The following is an 18,722-nucleotide window of genomic DNA, read 5'->3' as shown; positions in this document are numbered from 1 at the left end:
TGAAATCCACTGCGCATATCCGAAAAGTTTCCAAAAATGGGCGGAGCATGGGCATGGTCTGGGCAGGGCATGGGCATTTCAGGGCCTGGCCAAGAGATGTGCGTGTAAATACTTACACACCCCGGTGTGCACCAAGGTCCCCTACCATGTATCTTTACTTCTTCTATTTGTTTTTTAACGTTAATTTACTTTCCATAGAAGTAAGCTTCCAAATTGAAGTTACAACTTCACTTCTAGGGCTGTAGTAAAGAATATGTGTTAAAGATGAAGTAAAAAAAAGTGTGCTCATTTTTAGTGCGGTTTCCTGCCTTGTATGTAATTCCCTGTGCAGGTCATTAATACATTAGCATGGAATTTGTGTTAAAATTAGTGCACATTTTTAGCACACATTTTTGGTTTGCTAAAACTCTACATAAAAAGTCATTTTAATGCACCAATAATGTGCACTAAAGCAGCAGTAATAAGGTACACCAAGCTTACCACACCTTATTGCATAGGCTTCATATGAATATAAGCTTCAACAGGTATGAAGGGACAATGGGCATTATTATTATTATTACTATTGTTAATATTATTATTATCATTATTATTGTGACAGACCCCTGGGTCCTTTATAACAAAAATAACAGTTCAGTGAGACTTCCATTCCTCTTCAGTTCCTCCCAACCTGGAGGGCTATGATTGGCACTTAGTGAAGTGATCAGTAAGCTCAGTGTGGTCATTTTTCGTTAGCCCTTGGAGAGAGGCAAGGAGCTCTTTTCTGTTCACCTACTAAGTTAGACCCCTAGCCCAATGTAAAGATTTTTTGTTAGAGGAGGTTTCCTTCAGCACACTCCCTGTCTGAGAGGTCCTGCCTCATTGTTAGACAAGAGATGGATTTTGCCGGATTCCTTTTGGATTTATATTCTGGGGATAACCTTGCTTCCTTGGAGAGGGACACACCCAATCCTGGGACCAGGGGCTGAAGACCTTTGATCATCCCTCTACTCCCTAGGGTAGGCAAGCACCAGTGACAGCACTACCCAGCGTGGGATTTTTGATGGCTAGAACTTGTCCTGGTTTTTGAAATTGGGACTGTTGTTTAAACCTTGAACCCTTTTGGAGAAGGCAAACCCCCCCAAACCCAAAGGACAAATGCTGGAGACCTGTGAGCCTTTTCCTACTGCTAAGATGAGGCAAGCACCAGTGACAGCATAACATCAGCCACGGAGATTTTTTAAAATAAGAAGGCATTCCCATTTTGTTTGTGGGGAGGTTTTTTTGATTCACTCCTCCTCACTGAGAAACAGGGCTGGGGAATCCAGTTTCCCATTCTCCACAGACTTTTCCTTCTGAGAAGTCACAGACCACTGAAATTCAGGGAGAAGGACCGAGATCATGGAGGCCCCCACAGGATCTCCACCCAAAGGGACCAGGACACAGGCTGAATGACCACGACAGAGCCATTGGGTTCAGGTAGGACTTTTCTGGTTCTAAGGGGATTCCCCCCAAATAACGATTCCCTGGCCCTTGGGGCATCCTATGCACTTAAACATGAGAGAAAAGACACATACTCAGAGGAAGATTTAACATCTATAAGTCAAACAGCTATCTCACACATTTGGATAAATTGGACTTTGATTTAACTTTAAAGAATCAGTAAACCTTTATTTTCCTCACCCAGTACCTTGTTCTGCCTGTTGGTCCTGGAACAGCATAAGAGTTACCAAGGAAGAAGGAGCTAGAAACACACCAACACCTGGGCTATAAGTTTAAGATGTCCCCCTCAGAAAGGACCCAGCGCTTGGGACATAGAGAGAAGGGAGAAGCACTAGTCGGAGTATCTCCAGAAATAGAAATTTAGTTTGTGTGCCCTCAGGAAAATGAAATCCCCAGACAAAGGGTTACATTATCATATTGTAACTTAGGAGATAATGGCAGAAAAAAGCTGATTGGTTCATCCAGTCTGCTAAATTATTCCTTTCCTCATAATGCCAAGGATGTAACTCAGCCGCCAACCATACAGCATGACCTCTGGTGGTATATCACTCTTTATCCAAGATAATTTTTGTTATCCTCTATTGTACTCCATCTTCCTAGTTAGCTGAGCCTACAAGATTGCCTTTCTAAGTTCAGCCCTACCACTCCTTCCCTCCCTTTTCCAATCACAAAGTCCTACAGTAGTCTAAACTTCAATCAACACCAATGCCACTGTTACCCAAACATCTAGGGGTGCATTTTCAGCCGCTGTGCGGTTTGGCTATTTAGCTGGATAAACATATCTGGCTAACTAGCAGGGTATATTCAGCAGCATGGTCTTAAAGTTAGCCGATTTTGTCTAACCCTATCGCCCGACCAGAGTTAGTCGCATAGGTTAAGCGCCTAACTCTGAATATCGGAGTTAGCCATATAACTTTTGTGGGAAGCTCTACTCTGCCCAAAAATACCTCCCGCCTGCCCCCAGAATGCCTCCGACTTATGCGGCTATGGCAGTGAATATTACTGGGTAGTCATTCAGTTATCTGTCAAAATCTGTCATTCAGTTATCTGTCAAAACTAGGAGGCTGAATATCAGCCTCCTAGTTTCTAGTTTCCTGTGTGCTTTCCTAATGGCACCCCACCACCATCAACCCATCACACCGATCCAATTAACACGAGACACACATAGCTTGCCAGACAGACCCAGCTATGCAAGCTACCTGCCTTTCTGTTCACTTCTAATTTGACTTATTACTAGGGAATTATCAGGCTTAGAATTCCAAGATGCTTATTATCTGCCCTGGAAAATGTGTCTCCCTGGTTAACAATAAGCTTTATATTCAAGTAGCTTATAAAAACTAGCTTACCTTAAAAAGAGTCCCCCAGTATTCCTGGGAGAAACCATATGTGCTGCAATCCAAGAGCAAAAGTGTTAGCCTGATCATTCGATTTTGGGAAAATGAGGGACATGTTGATAACTAGGGGTATGCATTCGTTTGCAACGTATTGGCAATCCACAACGTATAGGGCCATATTCGTTGTATTCGTGGGGAAGTGAAACGTATCGCGATTCCCACAACTGCAACGAATCTTCACCGAATTATTCGGCCATCTAAAGGAGTGAATTTAAACAAAACCCCCACCCTCCTGCCCCCCCAAGACTTTCCAAAACTCCCTGGTGGTTCAGCGGGGATCCGGGAGCCATCTACTGCACTCACATCTTCGGCTGCCGGTATTCAAAATGGCGCCGATAGCCCCTTTAACATAGTAAGGGCAAAGGCTATCGGCGCCATTTTGAATACCGGCAGCCGACGGCCTGAGTGCAGGAGATGGCTCCAGGACCCCTGCTGGACCACCAGGGACTTTTGGGGAGGTCAGGATAACAAGTCCCTGGTGGTCTTGGGGGGGACTCCTGACCTCCCCAAGACTTGCCAAAAGTCCCTGGTGGTCCAGCGGGAGTCCTGGAGCCATCTTCTGCACTTGGGCCGACGGCTGCCAGTATTCAAAATGGCGCCGATAGCCTTTGCCCTTACTATGTCACTGGGGCTACCGATGCCATTGGTCGGCCCCTGTCACATGGTAGGAGCACAAGATGCTGCCGGCCGTCCATTGCTCCTACCATGTGACAGGAGCCGACCATTGGCACCAGTAGCTCCTGTGACATAGTAAGGTCAAAGGCTATCGGCGCCATTTTGAATACCTGCAGCCAATGATGTGAGTGCAGTAGATGGCTCCCGGACCCCAACTGGACCACCAGGGAGTTTTGGCAAGTCTTGGGGGGGTCAGGAGGGTGGGGGGTTGTAGTTAATTAAATTTTAGCCAGGAAATGAATAAGAATGGAACACATGAATGGATCGGGGCCCCCCTTGCCGAATGCAACGTATCTGCCCCCCCACGAATACGAATACCGAATGTAACGTATGTGGTCCCTATTGATAACATCAAGTGCTCTACTGCTGGATGATACAAAATAGGTGCTTCTAGCAGCAGCAAGAGATATTCTGCAAGCCACTAGCTCATAGATTCACCTGGCTGGACACCTGTATGTAATAAGTGTGAGATCGTTTCCTAATTACAGTTGGGTAAACAAAGAAAAAAGCAGGGTGGTGGAAGAGGTACTATACAAGGATGTATGAAAGCGAACTAGACCCCTGGCAATATTTGTTTTCTGTTGGCATTTCAATATGAAATCACCCTATACTGCTGAGGAGGGATAGTTTAAAATAAAAAGTCTTTTGAATTAAATTAAATTAAATTAAATGAATATCATCAAATCCATTTTGCAAATAAATCTGTGGAAAACACTGATGCTATTTCTTTTGAAAAATTAATTCCTTGTACATCAAGAATCTGTGGTTGTTACGCCAAACATTCTCCAATTTGGGACTTCTTCTTTCATTCTCCATCCTCATCTACTCTATCTATTGTTGGATACTGTTTATTTTATTGTGTATATTTTATAATATGTATGTGATGAGGGTAATCCTCCCTGAATATTTTAGGAATTGCGGAATATAAGATTTTTCAAAAAAATAAAATAAATAAGTAAACAGATCACCTCTTTTGGGCTGCAAAACACTCATAACAAATGTTTTAGTCTACACTATGATGCAAACAGTAAATTCTTTTACTGTGCACAGTATAGAGTTATTTAACCAAGGCCCTACCATTGGGCCTAGCTAGCTTCTTTTACTGCATATCTGTAAGCATATGAAAAACATTACATTTGCATGGTAATGACCTAATTAGTTATTACAGTACTATTTACAGAGCCAGTGCTATATTAATATGTGGATGAGCTTTTGAAATGTCAGTCCTGCTCCAGAGCTGCAGTTAAGTGTTAGTCCATTTTTCAGGGCCTCTGACCAAGTCAGTTATTACAATGACCTCATTAACAAATCATATCTGATGCAGACCCATATTAATTTAATCTGCAGATATGGTTTAGAATACTGTGACTACAAAATTACTGTCGGGCAAGAAGTAAAATTGGTGCTAAATTTGTGCTAAATTTGACAATCTAAACCACAGAAAAGACATGCTTTATAACTGTGGAATTACAGATGGACGGAACAAAATTAAAAAAAAAAGATACATTTGGATGACTGCTGTGTACCATGGATTGTAGTTTATGTATCACAGAATCTGGATCCATTGAGGGATTTCTCTGAGTCTTTGCTGCTCTCCCCATGCTGGTAAGAGTAAAGAAGTGTTCATAGACCAAGGGGTCATCTACCAGTCAGGAATATATTCCATATGTAATCTCAAGACTTATGCTGGAAGAGATTCTCCCAGTCTATGCACGCTCTTCTGCCCACCTCCCAGGAGAATGGAAATCTCTCACCTTGGAGTCAGAGGAAGGACTTATCTGTGTCGCAGGAAATGTGAAATGAGCCACACTTGTGATCTTTAGTTCACTTGTTATCTGGTCCTCCAGATCCAGATTTTGTTCAGTTAAAATGAATTTAGTCTTCTTAGCCATGTCTATGGGGAAAGGGTGCATTCAAAAAATGACACCCATCTTTAGCAGAAATCAATGACTTTATGCATTCAGACAGTTAAATAGGATCAAGCATCTCAAACACATCACCTTATTCATCTGACTGTAGGAGACTGGAAACTTGAATGAGAGTGAACAATATCTAGCAAAAGCACTGTTATTCAGCAAAAGCACTAGAACGTCTTTGCAAAGAGGAGGTAGATAATGAGCATTTATGTACCTTCTATGTTCTGTCATAACTATCAGCGACTATACTGCTTTATTATGTAATGCCAGGGCTCCCATTCGCCATCTCAGCTGTAAAGGAATTCTTCTTTTCCTTGCCATCAGCTTTCACAAGACAAATGTTTGTTTAGAGTTTACGCTGTCATTTTTTGGATGTCTACCTCTCAGGCTTTTGATAGATCACAAATACAGCTGCTGTATTCAGATCCTGCTATGTGAGGACAGAAAGATAAGTCTGATGTATTTTGTATCCAACAGACATTAACCTGACCCATTGATTGTAAAATTGATAGCCGAGTCAGCAACCAGATTGCTAATATATTCTCATTCATGTTGGGGAAAGTGGTAGATTTATTATTAGTACTGTTAATATTAACATGAGGGTGCATCTTTTTCTTTGTTATAGTGTAACCGTTTATAATACTAACATGATGCTACTGGAAGTAAGATGAGCACCAGGGAGAGTTATGACTTGGAGTTGGCATCAAATATGACTTATCAGTAATGAAACTTTTTTAATATTCTTATGTTTTGAAATTAGGACCAGCACCTCAATCTTTTGGAATATCATGTGCCCCAAAGAGAAGGCTATTTAGCAGAATTGTTTGACATTTTGGAGAACAACAAGGTTTCACTTCAAATCAAACACTACTCCATTAACCAGACCACCTTGGAACAGGTATGGTTCCTTCACAGTGGTATTTCAGTAATGCCATACAACTCTGCAGCCATTTCCTGCTATACAGTATTCAGTCAATTGTCAGCCCACGTACTTGCAGAGTGCACTTGGGCTTTTTCCGCATGTACTCCAGCTACTTTTCAAAGAAAACTACCCAGGTAGTAGCTTTTCTTTGAACATTAGCTAGCTAAAGTATGCAGTATGCTTACTGAAAGCACATGTGTGATTTGCACATGCAATTTGCATGGGTGGGTGATGGGATGGAGGAAAACAGTGTGCATGCATTTTGAAAATCTCAGATGTGCATGCTGTCTTCTTCTCCTGACCTAAACAGACCCCTGGGGCGTCCTCTTTTAAACCCAGGCTAAAAGTGCATGCACTGTGGAAGCTGAGCAGAAGGTGTTGGGGTTAAAAGAGAGTTCTGGGTGAGTTGGGGGCATCTCCACTGAGCAATACAGAAAGGGCTTTCCTGTTGCCTTGGACATGGAACTACATCTCCACCTGGGAAAATCTGGTTTGGCCTTCAGGAGCTCAAAAAAGGTTTCTGGCAACTTAAAGGCTAGAGGGCTGAGCTATTTGGCTCCAGAACAGGCCAGTGAGTGTTTTTATATATGCACTTGTTGCTATCCTGCAGAATGTAAGTTAGGAACTGTTTATATTGTGTCTAGTGCTCTCTTCATTACTTTGAGCTGGAGTGTGTCTTACTGTGTATCTGTAAGAGGTCCTCAATGTGACAGAGGGCAATTTATAGGCAAGCCAATCTACCCAGGTTAGTTGTTTTTTACTCAGGTTTTTTAAAATTGTCCTCTTAACTACATAACTTTTTCAGCACTCTCAAATATAAAAAGACTGGTAAGTACTTCTGTTCGTGTTTGCTGTAATAAGCAGAGCTCATGATGGATTGTGATATACAACGTCTACTGCAAAGGAAACTATTTACTGAACAGGCTTCAGTTAACTACATTAGGGAAGAGTGTGTGTATGTGCAGGGGGGGGGGTGTTCTGTTTTGGAAGCGACACAAAAAAGAGGATTGAATATTTTTTATATTCTTTTTTATTCTTTAAAATTGGAGTGGTACTGTTATCCTCATTTTAGCTTCAAAACATAGAATATTTCTAAAACTGAGAATACTGAATTTATGGACTTTCATAAATTGAAATGTACTGTAACTGAACTTGTCTGCTAATATGAACATATTAGGTTGTTTGTAATTTATTAAGCAAAAGCAGCATAATCAAACCTGGGCACTGATACTGCTCAGCTACCACAATCCGTGCAGTGCTATAACTTCATTCAAGATTCTCTATAATTCATTTTTTCCCCTAATGGAAAAAAACTCTGAAGGCTTGATACATACCTATCAGAAAGGAACAAGTAGAGGGGAGTAGTGCACTATTTCCAAACACTGAACAGTACTCAAAATCTTCATTTTCAGTCTGAGTTACTGAATATCGCTATTAGTTACCACACAGCTAAACTCTAATTATGAATACAAGTATGATGGGGGCCCTAAACTAGGCCCTGTGTCACTGAGACCTAGTATATGAAAATCTATCCCATGTATATTCATTGTGGCAATCCTGAAAACCCGACAGGATAGTTGTGCCTCCAGGAGAGGGTTGGGAAACACTGATGTAGAATATTAATGTTGTAATCTGGTGTGGTTGTGGACCCTGGATTGTAGTGAGAGCTGACTCCACCCAGAGGGAAGAGCCTTGTGGGGACTCACTACAATAGGCGCGCCTCAATAGAGACAGACACAGATGTGAGAGACTTTATTAAACTGGAATTGTGGGTGGCACCCACAGCATGGAGAGAAGACACAGTCCAGAGTAGTAAGGCTGCTCAATGATGTTATCCCTGGTAGTGGCCCACAGAGTGGGGTACGCCAGGAAACTCCTCTCTTGGTGACACCCCTCAGGGTAGATCCGGTAGTGGCCTGCAGCACGGGGTATGCCGAGGATCAGCGAGTTGTAGTTCAGAGAGGTGCAGGAGATCAGCAGAGCGAAGTAGATGATAGAACGTACTCCAAAGTGTAGAAACGTAGCTGGGATGAGCACGTAGTGGCCCGAGGTACAGGGTTCCATCAGCAAGATGGTGGAAGCGGTAATAACACTCACAAGGGAGAACTGGTAGGATCCCAAATAAGGATAACAGGAATCTCCAGGTAGAAAGGCCCTCTGAGGAGCAGATAGCCAGAGCATAACAAAGCCCCCGAGGAGCAGGTACCTAAGGCGTTGTTTGTTCAGATGTTCAGGAAGCAGTTCAAGTAGTGAAGCAAAGTGTCTCTGAATGGAGTGGAATAAGCAGGAAGGAAGTCCTTGTTAACTTGTAGGAAGCATAGGCTGGCTGGGTTAAATACTTCTGGCGGGTGACATCATGCGGAGGGGATACCCCCAAGGTTCCCGCCATGACATGAATAAGAGAGGGCCTGGCGCGCATGCCCTAGGTAATCCCTGATTCAAGATGGCAGACGGGATGCCCTTGCCATCCCGGGGATGCCGAGGAAGGTGGCGTTTGCAGGCTGAGGCCGCCATGGCTCTGAGAATCACTAGTGCAGGGAAAAGAGAGGTGAGCAGCAAAGGTCACAGCCATCTGAGACTGGGCGCAACAGTTAAAAGTCACTAATTAAATCAAGATTAACAGGCATTTACTAGGAATGTGCAGAGTTAGAAATGTGTCAGTTTGGTCATTTGTTTCATAGGTCACAGTCATTTAATTGATTTGTTTCCAACAAAAAATAAATTTCTTTTTTTTTTCATTTTATTCATTTATTCGTTTACCATTGTAGCCAATGGGGAAAGCAATATAACCTATTAGAATTTTTCTAATCATTGTAATGAAACTGGTGAGTAGACATCATCAGAAAAGTGAAGCTATGCCAACACATCAAGACTATGGCAATGTGGCCCCAAAAGTGGCATGAAGAGTCCAAGGACCCTCAATGGGCAACATGCTTTCAGCAGTGACAAGAGTTTTCCAAGGCAAGGTCAGAGGAACAAAGCAGGAGCAAGAGTGTCCAGAATACCCCAAGGCACCAATTGTGAGGCAAAGGGCACCCACAACTGTGTCATGAAACTTTAAAGGCTTTATGAGAGCAGCAAAGTGACAACAAGTGTTGTATGAGCAGCTCAAGGCACCATAAAGGGGGAACAAAGCATCAAAAGAGGCACAAAATCCCACAAGGTAGTGGTAGAGGGTCAAAGCAAATAGAAGAATGGCATGATGACCCCAAAACATCATGAGAGGTGCAAAGCAGCACCAGAATAGCAAGAACACCCCAAGGCTCTAAATGAGGGGCAAGGAACAGCAACCAAATTGGTAGAAAGCCCTAGGCAGGGAGAAGCCAGAAGAAATCCCTGTAGAGACCTGATGTCATTTATATAAGGCAACATTAGGTGAAGTAGCTGGCTTTTAAGGGTTGAAGGTGGTCTTCACTGGAGATTAAGATGTTACTGACTAGATGCACCAAATACTCTTTAGCTACCAACTGATTAATTTCCTGTGGTTCAGGGACTCCAGGACATGTTTCTTCTTCTGAATCAGTTTCTGTAAATACTGCCGCCATTTCCTGAGAAGCAGAAATAATTAATAAACGAGGTCCTAGCTTTGGGATCTGCACTTCTGCTGCCTTTGTCTTTTTCTGTAGTATAATCTGTTGAAAGCTAATTACCAGAAGAAAGCAATAGTCATAAGAACCATAAGGGAATACAATTTGAAAAAGTCTAATAGGGCATGAAACCATTAAAGATAACCAAATGGGTAAGATCTCTGTAAGCATCAGTAATCCAGGGCAAACCAGAAGTGGGCAAGAATCATAGGAGAAGGGGATTTGGAAAGAATTTCAAAGACAGCCAGAGCAGAGGAGGAAGCATCCTAAGATAACAAGACTGGCTTGGAGCAGTGGCAACAGCAGTGGCACTGGTGATTAAAAACAGAAACAATAAGAGCAGAGCAATGCTGCAAGAAGAGTAGCTGCAAACCACCCAAGGTTTACCTCAAGAGCTGAGGCAAGAGGAAAAATTGAATCAAAAGCACAAAGCCACCAGGAGAAAAAAAGCATTACTAGCAGTGTCATGAAGGGCCCAAGGAGAGCTTCACCAAGCATGCAAAGCAACAGATGGCTAGGGCAGGACCAAGAGTCAGCAAGTAGCCATAAGGGAAAGAGTATTGGAAGGAACCTCAAATACATCTAAAGCAGAAGAGGAAGCATGCTAAGGTACCATGAATGCCATCCACGTTGCGTCCCCTCCGGAGGACTTTGTGGCATGGTGTGGGGCTATCTTTGTCACAACAAGGTGGATCCACCTAGTAGCTCAACCAGGGTCCCAAGCAGAGATACAGGATTGGCTCTATCCCCTAGCATGCATATTCCTCAAGCTTTCATGATTGTTCTCTCTTCAGAGCACGGGAGAGCCCCACTCTCCATCCTGGGAGAGGCTACATCAGCCCCCTCTTTGCTCTCAGTTACCACCAAGGCCCTCCCTTCCACTTGAGAGCAGAGGGTGTGCCCTTATCCATTGCATGGCAATTTATAGCAGTGTGGTGGTCTATGTAAGTCAGAATCATGTCTACCTAGTAACATATGTTTCTGTCAAAGAATAAATATTAAGCCATGAATGTGTTAAGTAAATATGGCCAGTACAGAAAAATGCAAATGGGTAATTAAACCAATTATAGTTCCATCTGTTACTTGGATAACTGTGGTAATTATAGAGGCAATACATGCCAACGAGTGCTGACCCCCAAGACATAGTATAGGGAATTGCACACAGCACAACAGTATCAAAATCCTCAAGGCTTAGATTTCAGAAAATTGTAAATAGCACAAAGGTATCAAAACCCACCAAGGCATAGAGTGCATAAATTGTAAATAGCACAAATGCAAGACAAAAAAACAGAAATGAGGTGGGATTTAAAGAGAAACTTGCAATTAGTTTTCCTTTTTCACATTTTTATTTTGGGGGGAAATAATCCCAGTATTATAAAGAGAAGAAGTGTGGGAGAACAAGGCTAGGATCCAAACAGCAAACAATATTGAGGTATTAAAACCTCCAAGGTGGTAAATCAGGAGCATGGAAACTAGACATAGTGGCAGCAGGATTTCTAAGTTGGCACATCAGGATCAAGGCAGGTGATCATAGTAGCATCAAGACCCCCAAGGTGGTACATATGGGGCATCGCAGTCAGGCAGAGTGGCAGCAAGTCTTCCAAGGTACGTTTAGTCATTTGCCACTCAAATGGAGATTCTTGAAAGCATAACAAAGGCAAATACATTTTCAAAAAGACAAGATTTTGTATCTACTCTGGTGCCAGCCTTGAATGATGAGAGCTCAAGATGACCCCTGACAATGAGAAGACACATTCACTAGGCACTCTGGTTGGTGGGCAAAAAAGACAATGCTGATCCACCTTGACCAAATCAGGCTAGACCGTGGAGTTGTGTTCCCAATATGCCAGCAAATCTGTGTTCATGTCCTCAATGGATTCTGTTAGCATGTGACAGAAATTTCTACTGGGGTCTTTTTTGCTGTGATAGAATGAGGGTCTCTCATGCCAACTGCTTTAGCTATGGCTTGTACCAAGAGAGACATTTCTTTGGTGACAATGCGGCTTAGGAATATTGAGTTTGAGGAAGAATTGCTAACTGACAGGGTGCTGCTCATGCCTTCATTAATGTCTAGCTGGCGTAGTACTAAACTGGTTCACTTCTTATTTTCAAAATCATTCTCAACAGATCAGAATTAAGAATGATTCCACACAATTGTCATTAATCAAAACTGGTGTCTCACAAGGATTCTCCCTATCCTCAGTGATTTTCAATACTTATATAGCCCCCATTTGCAAAATTCTTTCCAGTCTTAGTGACTGTTACAAAATTTATGCTGATGACATTAAGTTTGTCATTCGCCTACACATTTTGGCAAGATACTCTTGAACGCCTTCAAATTTGCATGTCTACTATAAAACCATGGCTTTATTACAATAAATAATACCTAAACATGACAAAAACTGAATTTCTATCAGTCCAGAGTGCTTATTCACCTTTCCATACTCATTTTTTAATTACGCATTCACCAAGTGAATATGCCATACTTGACTACTAATCAGGTGACAAGTAAAAACCCTGTAAGAGCAGAATAAATGGGAGATAAGGGATTCTTATCATATACAGTAGGTCACTTTCTCTTTGTGGGTGATGGTATATGGTATACAAGTGTAAGAGAGTCTTGCCAGCAGTGCTATCTATTAGGATAAAATTCCCTATAAGAGTACAATTTGCTGGAGATGTGTAGAGTCCTACATTGTAGATGATACAGAGCTGGAATCCTATGAGGCACATACATCTTCATTCATTACTGGCCTGTGTTATGTTGAAGATGTGTGTTGTTAGACCATGGAATCAGTGCAGGTGCTGACTACTGAATAGTCTGTACAAGAGACTATGCATGTACAGTCTGTACAAGAGTCTGTATAGTCTGTAGGGATGTGAATCGTTTTTTGACGATTTAAAATATCGTCCGATATATTTTAAATCGTCAAAAATCGTTAGAAGCGCGATACAATAGGAATTCCCCCGATTTATCGTCAAAAATCGTAAATCGAGGGAAGGGGGAGGGGAAGGGGGAGGGCGGGAAAACCAGCACACTAAAACAACCCTAAAACCCACCCCAACCCTTTAAAATAAATCCCCCACCCTCCCGAACCCCCCCAAAATGCCTTAAATTACCTGGGGCCCAGAGCGGGGGTCCCAGTGTGATCTTTTACTCTCGGGCCTGCGGTGCGTTGTAGAAATGGCGCCGGCGCTACCTTTGCCTTGTCATATGACAGGTCAAAGGTAGCACCGGCGCCATTTTGTTTTTTGTCCCCCGACGTCATGAGCGTAGGAGATCGCTCCCGGACCCCTGCTGGACCCCCAGGGACTTTTGGCCAGCTTGGGGGAGCCTCCTGACCCCCACAAGACTTGCCAAAAGTCCAGCGGGGGTCCGGGAGCGACCTCCTGCACTCGAATCGTTTTGCCGTACAAAATGGTGCCGGCCATACGGCTGGCGCCATTTTGTACGGCAAAACGATGTCAGGAGCGTAGGAGATCGCTCCCAGACCCCCGCTGGACCCCCAGGGACTTTTGGCCAGCTTGGGGGGGCCTCCTGACCCCCCCAAGACTTGCCAAAAGTCCATTGGGTGTCCGGAACGACCTCCTGCAGTCGAATCGTTTTGCCGTACGGGCCGGCGCTCCTGACGTCGGAAGACAAAAAACAAAATGGCGCCGGCGCTACCTTTGCCCTGTCATATGACGCAGGCCCGAGAGTAAAAGATCACACCGGGACCCCCGCTCTGGACCCCAGGTAATTTAAGGCATTTTCGGGGGGTTCGGGAGGGTGGGGGATTTATTTTAAAGGGGCGGGGTGGGTTTTAGGGATGTTTTAGTGTGCCGGTTTTCCTGCCCTCCCCCTTCCCCCGATTTACAATTTTTTGACGATAAATAGGGGGAATTGGTATTGTATCGTGGCCCTAACGATTTTTGACGATTTAAAATATATCGGACGATATTTTAAATCGTCAAAAAACGATTCACATCCCTACTACAGATAGTCCATACTATATCATCAAACAAATCCTAAAACAGTTTCAATATTAAAAAGTAGTCTAAATAACAGGTCTTTTACAAGATGTCTAAAACATTATCTATGTCCATTCTGGTCTTTCTAGGTAATGTGTTCCCCAGCTATGGAGCTGAACAAAAGAATATTCTTTCCTGTATCCTCTCTAACCTCATGGTTTTTAAAGAGAGAATACAATAGATATTTATGATGAGCAGAATATAACGTTATAGCTGGGTTGCACTTTCAAATAGGTCAGACCATTCCCTTTCATTGCCCTAAACACTAAAGTCATGATTTTAAATTGCAACCAGGATATATACTGGGAGCCAGTGAAGCTCTCAAGATAATGGTGACACTCTCATATATCAGCCGAAAAACCATATTTTGAACCAATCTAATCAACTTATGTGTTAATTTTACTGGCTACCCTCAAGTCCATTACAATAATCAAGCAATTTTCCATGTCCAAAATGGCATATCTTAATAAAGCTGATAACGTATTCTGGACTTTCAAGCCGGACTGGCCCCAAATAACTCATTATATGCTCATTAACAAGGCAATTCGCTGCTATTCAGTCTCCTAAGGATGACAGTTTCCAACACAAGAGTATTTAAATTTTGAATAGCCCACACAATATAATGGCTTCTTTTCCAACCTGAACTTGGTCTATACTCATCACATGCTTTTATATTACCTTACCTTAGCTTTTAATGGTTTAAAACCAAGTACATATTTCATGTGACAATATTTTTGCTCTTTTCAGCAAATTGGTTTTTGGACTTAATATTTAATACATTTAACATAAACATGCATGCTGAAGAACTATGCATTTAACATATATATACACAGTTTTCTTTTTGTGGGTTATGCTAAATTAAATAAAACACAATGTTGCAATAAGATATTTTTTTCTTTTAAAATATTGCAAGTTATATGATAGGTATATTTTCCAAACAGAATGATTTTAATATTCTCTCTCAAAGCAGGAAAAATAAAAATGATGCATACCCTTTAGCTACTATTAGCAAAAATAGTTATACACTATGGGGCGGATTTTCAGAGCCCTGCTCGCCGGTGAGCCTATTTTACATAGGCCTACCGGCACGCGCAGAGCCCCGGGACTCGCGTAAGTCCCGGGGTTCTCCGAGGGGGGCGTGTCGGGGGGCGGGCCCGGTCGTCGCGGCGTTTCGGGGGCATGTCGGCAGCGTTTTGGGGGCGGGTACGGGGGCGTGGCTACGGCCCGGGGCGGTCCGGGGTCGTGGCCGCGCCCTCCGTACCCGCCCCCAGGTCGCGGCCCGGCGCGCAGGAGTCCCGCTCGCGCGCGGGGATTTACTTCTCCCTCCGGGAGGCGTAAATCCCCGGAGAAAGGTAAGGGGGGGGTGTAGACAGGGCCGGGCGGGTGGGTTAGGTAGAGGAAGGGAGGGGAAGGTGAGGGGAGGGCGTTAGAGGATTCCCTCCAAGGCCGCTCCGATTTCGGAGTGGCCTTGGAGGGAACGGGGGTAGGCTGCGCGGCTCGGCGTGCACCGGCTATACAAAATCGATAGCCTTGCGCGCGCCGATCCAGGTTTTTAGCAGATACGCGTGGCTCCGCGCATATCTACTAAAATCCAGCGTACTTTTGTTTGCGCCTGGAGCGCAAACAAAAGTAGGCCTATTCGCGGAGTCTGAAAATCCGCCCCTTTGTATTTGGAATGTATTCACTACCCCAAGACAAATTCCAATGTATATTGGGATAGTAAACTCTCACCACAAAAATCAGTATGATTGATAATGCTCAATCACTCAGAGCCTAAAAACATACTTTCACATGAGGTGCTGTGTTTCTTTTGGAGTAGACATTGCATACCCTTTCCTCTTTATGTATATTGAGTAATAGACGTGCAAAGTAAAAAAAAATTGTGTTTGTTTATTCATTCATTTTGTAGCTCACATTCATTCATTTGGTTGATTTCAAACAAAAAAAATGTATTCATTTGATTTGTTCATTTGTTTTACATTTTAGTCAATGGGGAAGGAATTTTGGGCTCCCAAATTGGACTTTCCTTATCATTTCTAATGAAACTAGAGTGTAGACATGATTAGAAAGATGAAAGCATTCCAACACATGTAGACTATGTCAATGTGGCACCAAAAGTGGCATAAAGAGCCCAAGGACCCGCAACGAGGCAAAATGCTACCAGCAGTGGGAGGAGTTCTTCAAGGACTGTCAGAAGAGCAAAGCAGCAACAAGAATAGTCAGAACATCTCAAGGCTCCAAAAGTGAAGCATAAGGCACCAACAATAGTGGCATCAGCCTTCAAAGCTATACAAGAAGAGCAAAGTGGCACAAAGTGGCACTAAGGCACCATGAAGGGGAGAAAAGGACCAAAAGAGGCAAAAATAAAATCACCCAATGCAGAGACAGAAGCTAAGAGAAACTGAAAGAGTGGCATGAAGACCATAAGCATCATAAGAGGTGCAAAGCAGCCACCCAGAGTGGCAAGAACACGCAAAGGCTCCAAATAAGGGGCAAAGGGTACCAACCAAATTAGTAGAAAGTCCTGGACAGGGAGAAGCCAGAGGAAAACTATAGAGGAGAACTGATGTTGCTTCCATATGGCATCATTATGTAAAGGAGCAGACTGTTCAGGCTTGGAGTTGGTCTTCACTGGAGGCTATGATACTTCTGAATAGAAGCACCAAATGATCTTTATCCACAAATTGTTTAATATCCTGTGTGGTGTTCTAAAAAGTGCTTTTTCTTTTCATTTTAATGGTGGGCTGCCTGCAAGAATGGGACCGGTGGCAGGCAGTCTATAGAGACCCCTAGGGGTTTTTACAACTATGGAGGGGCATTCTTGGGTCCGAGTGGCCCCTGTAAGTGATGGCGGCACCACAGCCCCAGGGCAGTCATTGCATGTTGTGTGAGAGGCTGTCGCAGCTGCAATATTTTTCCCCATGGGAAAATATCATGGGCCGCAGTATATTCCTTTGGGGAAAAATAATGTGGGATTCACAAAGTCACAGGGTCATTTTCTCCATGGGGAAAAGTACCAGATCTTAATAAATGAGCCCCCTGTAATTGTTAGAATCTGTCAGTCATTAACATCTAAGAAACTTGTATTAACTATAAGCTGAAATCCAGGAGGCTTCTTCAACTTAAGTCAGCTATCTGATCCAAATACATGGTCAAACAGGATAGTTTTCAGGGCCTTCCTGAATGAGCTTGAACATTCAAGTAGATGCATCTGCTCTAGGGATGTGAATCGGGCTTCGGACGATTGAAAATATCGGACGATATTTTCAAAATAGTCAGAAATCGGGGGCTCCCGATAAGAGAACCCCACAATTTTGTTCCTAGGGTTCTCTTATCGTTTGGGGGGAGGGCGGGAAAAACGGCAAACCAAAACAATCCCTAAACCCACCCCGACCCTTTAAAACTGTTCCCTTAGCTTCCCCCACCCTCCCGACCCCCCCCAAAAAGTTTTACAAGTACCTGGTGGTCCAGTGGGGGTCCCGGGAGCGATCTCCCGCTCTCGGGCCATCGGCTGCCACTAATCAAAATGGTGTCGATGGCCCTTTGCCCTTACCATGTGACAGGGTATCCATGCCATTGGTCGGCCCTTGTCACATGGTAGGAGCACTGGATGGCCCATGCCATTTTTAAAGATGGCACCAGCCGTCCATTACTCCTACCATGTGACAGGGCCTGGCCAATGGCAGGGATACCCTGTCACATGGTAAGGGCAAAGGGCCATCGGCACCATTTTTATTAGTGGCAGCTGACGGCCCCGAGAGTGGGAGATCGCTCCCGGGACTTCCACTGGACCACCAGGTACTTGTAAAACGTTTTGGGGGGGTTTGGGAGGGTGTGGAAAGCTAAGGAAACAGTTTTAAAGGGTCGGGTGGGTTTTTTTGTTTATCGGCTCGGGCGCAGCCAATAAACAAAACCGTGATCAGGCCACACAAAAAAAAATTAACGATGTGAATCGGAACCAATTCCGGTTCTGATTCACATCTCTAATCTGCTCAGGTAGCATATTCCATAGTATGAGGCATTCAACTTAGAAGGCTCTCTTGCAGGTCTCCCTTAGATGGGCCGAACGGGAAGCAGGCACATCCAGAAAACCACACTGAGCAGATCTCAGTTGAAGAATGGTTTATATACATGTAAGATAGCATTTTGTTGGGTTTGAGGCATATTGTGGACTCTTGGTCAAAGTGGTGATGACTCCTCCCATGGGGAGGGGCCCCATGGGGAATGACAATGATTGGCTAGACTCTTAGTAAGCAGATACTGAGGAGAGAAAGCTTTATTATTCTGTAGTTGATGAGTAGAATCTTGCCCAAGGAATGGACAGTGCTGTAGTCCAGCGATATCACAGTAGCTCAGACAGTCTCTGGTGATGGTGGTCTCACCCAGATGTAGCAAAGGTCCGGTAGTGTTCCGCAGTGCGGGATAGGCCGTGAACCTGAAGGGTGGAATGAGGAGAGCTAGAGCATAGTGATACTCACAGAGTAGCAGTGCTGATAACTTCCTTCAGTAGTTGAATGAAGAGAGGGACCCGAGGTGCAAGATTCCCTGAGAAGAATAGGCCCTTGAGGAGCGAGTACCTAGGAGCGCCAACGGTTCCTGAAAGAAAGCAGACAAGACCCCCGAGGGGCAGGTGTCCTTAAGATTACGCAGATTAACCCCGGAGGGTGAGTAGAAATGAGAAGCCCCCGAGGAGCAGGTACCCAGAGCTTCCTTAGTAGCGAGATACCCCGGAGGGTAG

At 43.8% G+C, this 18,722-nt stretch overlaps 1 protein-coding gene across 1 annotated transcript in view; it reads left to right on the top strand.

The window, feature by feature from the left end:
• Positions 1–18,722, top strand: part of ABCA13 (ATP binding cassette subfamily A member 13) — a 929,477-nt gene that overhangs the window by 899,098 nt on the left and 11,657 nt on the right. Inside the window, exon 55 of the mRNA XM_029587089.1 lies at positions 6,225–6,362. Within this exon, the coding sequence (XP_029442949.1) occupies positions 6,225–6,362 (138 nt within the window). The remainder of the gene's footprint in view (positions 1–6,224; positions 6,363–18,722) is intronic.

This window comes from Rhinatrema bivittatum, chromosome 2 (assembly GCF_901001135.1).
Source record: "Rhinatrema bivittatum chromosome 2, aRhiBiv1.1, whole genome shotgun sequence".
NCBI classification, from domain to species: Eukaryota; Metazoa; Chordata; class Amphibia; order Gymnophiona; family Rhinatrematidae; genus Rhinatrema; species Rhinatrema bivittatum.
Note: the sequence above shows the minus strand (reverse complement) of the source record. Positions and strands in the feature narration are given on the sequence as shown.